Source organism: Condylostylus longicornis, unplaced genomic scaffold (assembly GCF_029603195.1).
Source record: "Condylostylus longicornis isolate FDR11 unplaced genomic scaffold, ASM2960319v2 ptg000150l, whole genome shotgun sequence".
NCBI lineage: Eukaryota > Metazoa > Arthropoda > Insecta > Diptera > Dolichopodidae > Condylostylus > Condylostylus longicornis.
This window is the reverse complement of record NW_026578118.1, coordinates 89,193-91,182: the sequence shown is the minus strand read 5'-3', so window position 1 is coordinate 91,182 and position 1,990 is coordinate 89,193. Positions and strand designations below refer to the sequence as shown.

Here is a 1,990-nt window from a genome sequence, read left to right as displayed (position 1 = left end):
GGATATGAAATTCATCCATCTCTTCGCTCCTTAACACGAAAGTTTGTAAATTTTTGGTTTTTATTCCAAATTGTAGACAAGAGACCTTGTTATTTATAAATTTTTTTTTATACTTTGTTTGAAATTACTGATAAAATTCCACCCAATCTTCATAATTTACAAAAATTTCATTTTTTCCAATACGGTGTATTGAAATGGTTGCTTCTAATAATTCTACGTGGAATCCTATTACTACTTTTACAGTATGTGTTTTGTTTAAAAAATAAGTATACGCCAACAACATGTTTTAAGAAACACTGATTAAGTAGTTCTTAAACACTGATAAGTACATATCTCATTTCCTGGTGCATCTGGTGTCAAATCGAAAGCCAAGATGAAAAATCCACTACTAAACATAGATTTTGATATTTGATGTCCTTAGTCATTATGATAAATTCCTGTACCAGAGAAAAGTGTATGGTATGCACGAGTATGACTATTATTTTCATCTGAAAAACTTGTTTCAATTGCTGTGTTTGGTACTTGTACACCATTTACATACAATACAAACTGGGACATATCAAAATGTCGAAAATTATATGGATTTTCTGATCTTTTTCCAGAGTAGCCAACATTTTCTGTAAGGCAAAAAATTATGGTGTTGGGTAATTGCCTAATGAAGACATTATCAAGTGAAACAGTTGATGTATTAGAAGGAATTGTAAAACTTTTTACTTCAACACGTTTGTAATTGTACTTGACATTAGATTTTTCTAGAACAGCATTATGGGCTAGTAGTACACTTGGGTTTATTGTTACGTGCTTCATAAATAATGTAGCTTCCAAAATTTTTAACTGAGATTCATCAGCATCGTCTGCAAAAATATAAAAATCTGGTTTTTCAAGTGTTAAAGTAATTCTCACATTAACGTTGTTTATTAAAAGAGTCGGTTGGTTAAACATATCCAAATGTAGTTTACCCATTAGCTCTACGATATTGCTGTTGTGATAAAGTTTTTGACGTTCTTTTGATCCATTATTATCTGGTTTTGCTATGTTTGGTTTATCTAAACACCATCCAGCACACTCTAAATGAGTAGTAGCGGCATCCGTACCATAATTTAATAATGATTCAATGTGTGCTCTGTAATGATAATTTCCATCTGACGGGGTAATACTTTTTCCGTTAAATTGAACATTACACTGTTTTATTATTGAGTGTAGAAGATTATTCACTACACTTGGTTGGGGCAATGTTTTTCCGTCGGCACCTTTGTCGTTATTCCAATGGTTTACATCTTTTTTAACAATTTGTACCTTTAATCTAAGATATGTAGAAGATAAATCTCTGTATGTATCACCATGACCTAATGAGACAAAGTCAATAGTTGATAGATTATCTAAAGAAGCAATAGGATTGTATGAAACTTCTTCAGATCTTAAAATACTAGATTGAATTGGTTTTGTTCTAAAAATATCCAATTCTGATTTCATACATTCAATCATAATTAATCAAAAATATCAACTTTTTTTCTTTTGCTATTAACTTTTCGTCGCTTTGAAGCAAAATAGTCGATTTTTTTAATGAGGCGCCTTTTTATAGTTTTTCTTTTTCTTTTTCCAGATCCATACATTTCGATTAATTTACGAACTGCTCCACGTCTCACATTTTTTAAAATTTCCTTACCCCGATCCTGAGCTACTTTTCTTATATTTGCTCCAGTTGCAATATCAGATAGAGCATTCATACTGGAATTAATTGCTTCATTTTTCAATATATTAGCTCCGGAGACAAACAAAGGTTTCAAATATTTAAAAAGCCCCCAAAAAAACTTCCCAATCCTCGACCTCTTTGATAGGCAAAGGCAGAATGAAGTAAGGGGCCGATATCATCAAGCCCTTTACCAGATTGAACTAAATTGGAAAAATTTATTTGTTTACCATACTTATCACATAACATAATAGAAAAATTAAATAAAAAAATTAATTTTCAACTGGAAAATAATGAATA

At 30.8% G+C, this 1,990-nt stretch overlaps 1 protein-coding gene across 1 annotated transcript; it reads right to left on the bottom strand.

Moving 5' to 3' along the window:
* Positions 1-417: 417 nt before the first annotated feature.
* LOC129615835 (uncharacterized protein F54H12.2-like) lies at positions 418-1,727 on the bottom strand. Its single transcript, XM_055531216.1, has 2 exons — positions 1,628-1,727; positions 418-1,463 (listed from the first exon to the last, which is right to left on the bottom strand). Exons 1-2 carry the CDS (start codon positions 1,725-1,727, stop codon positions 418-420), a joined length of 1,146 nt encoding a protein of 381 aa, XP_055387191.1.
* Between the last annotated feature and the right edge of the window lie 263 nt (positions 1,728-1,990).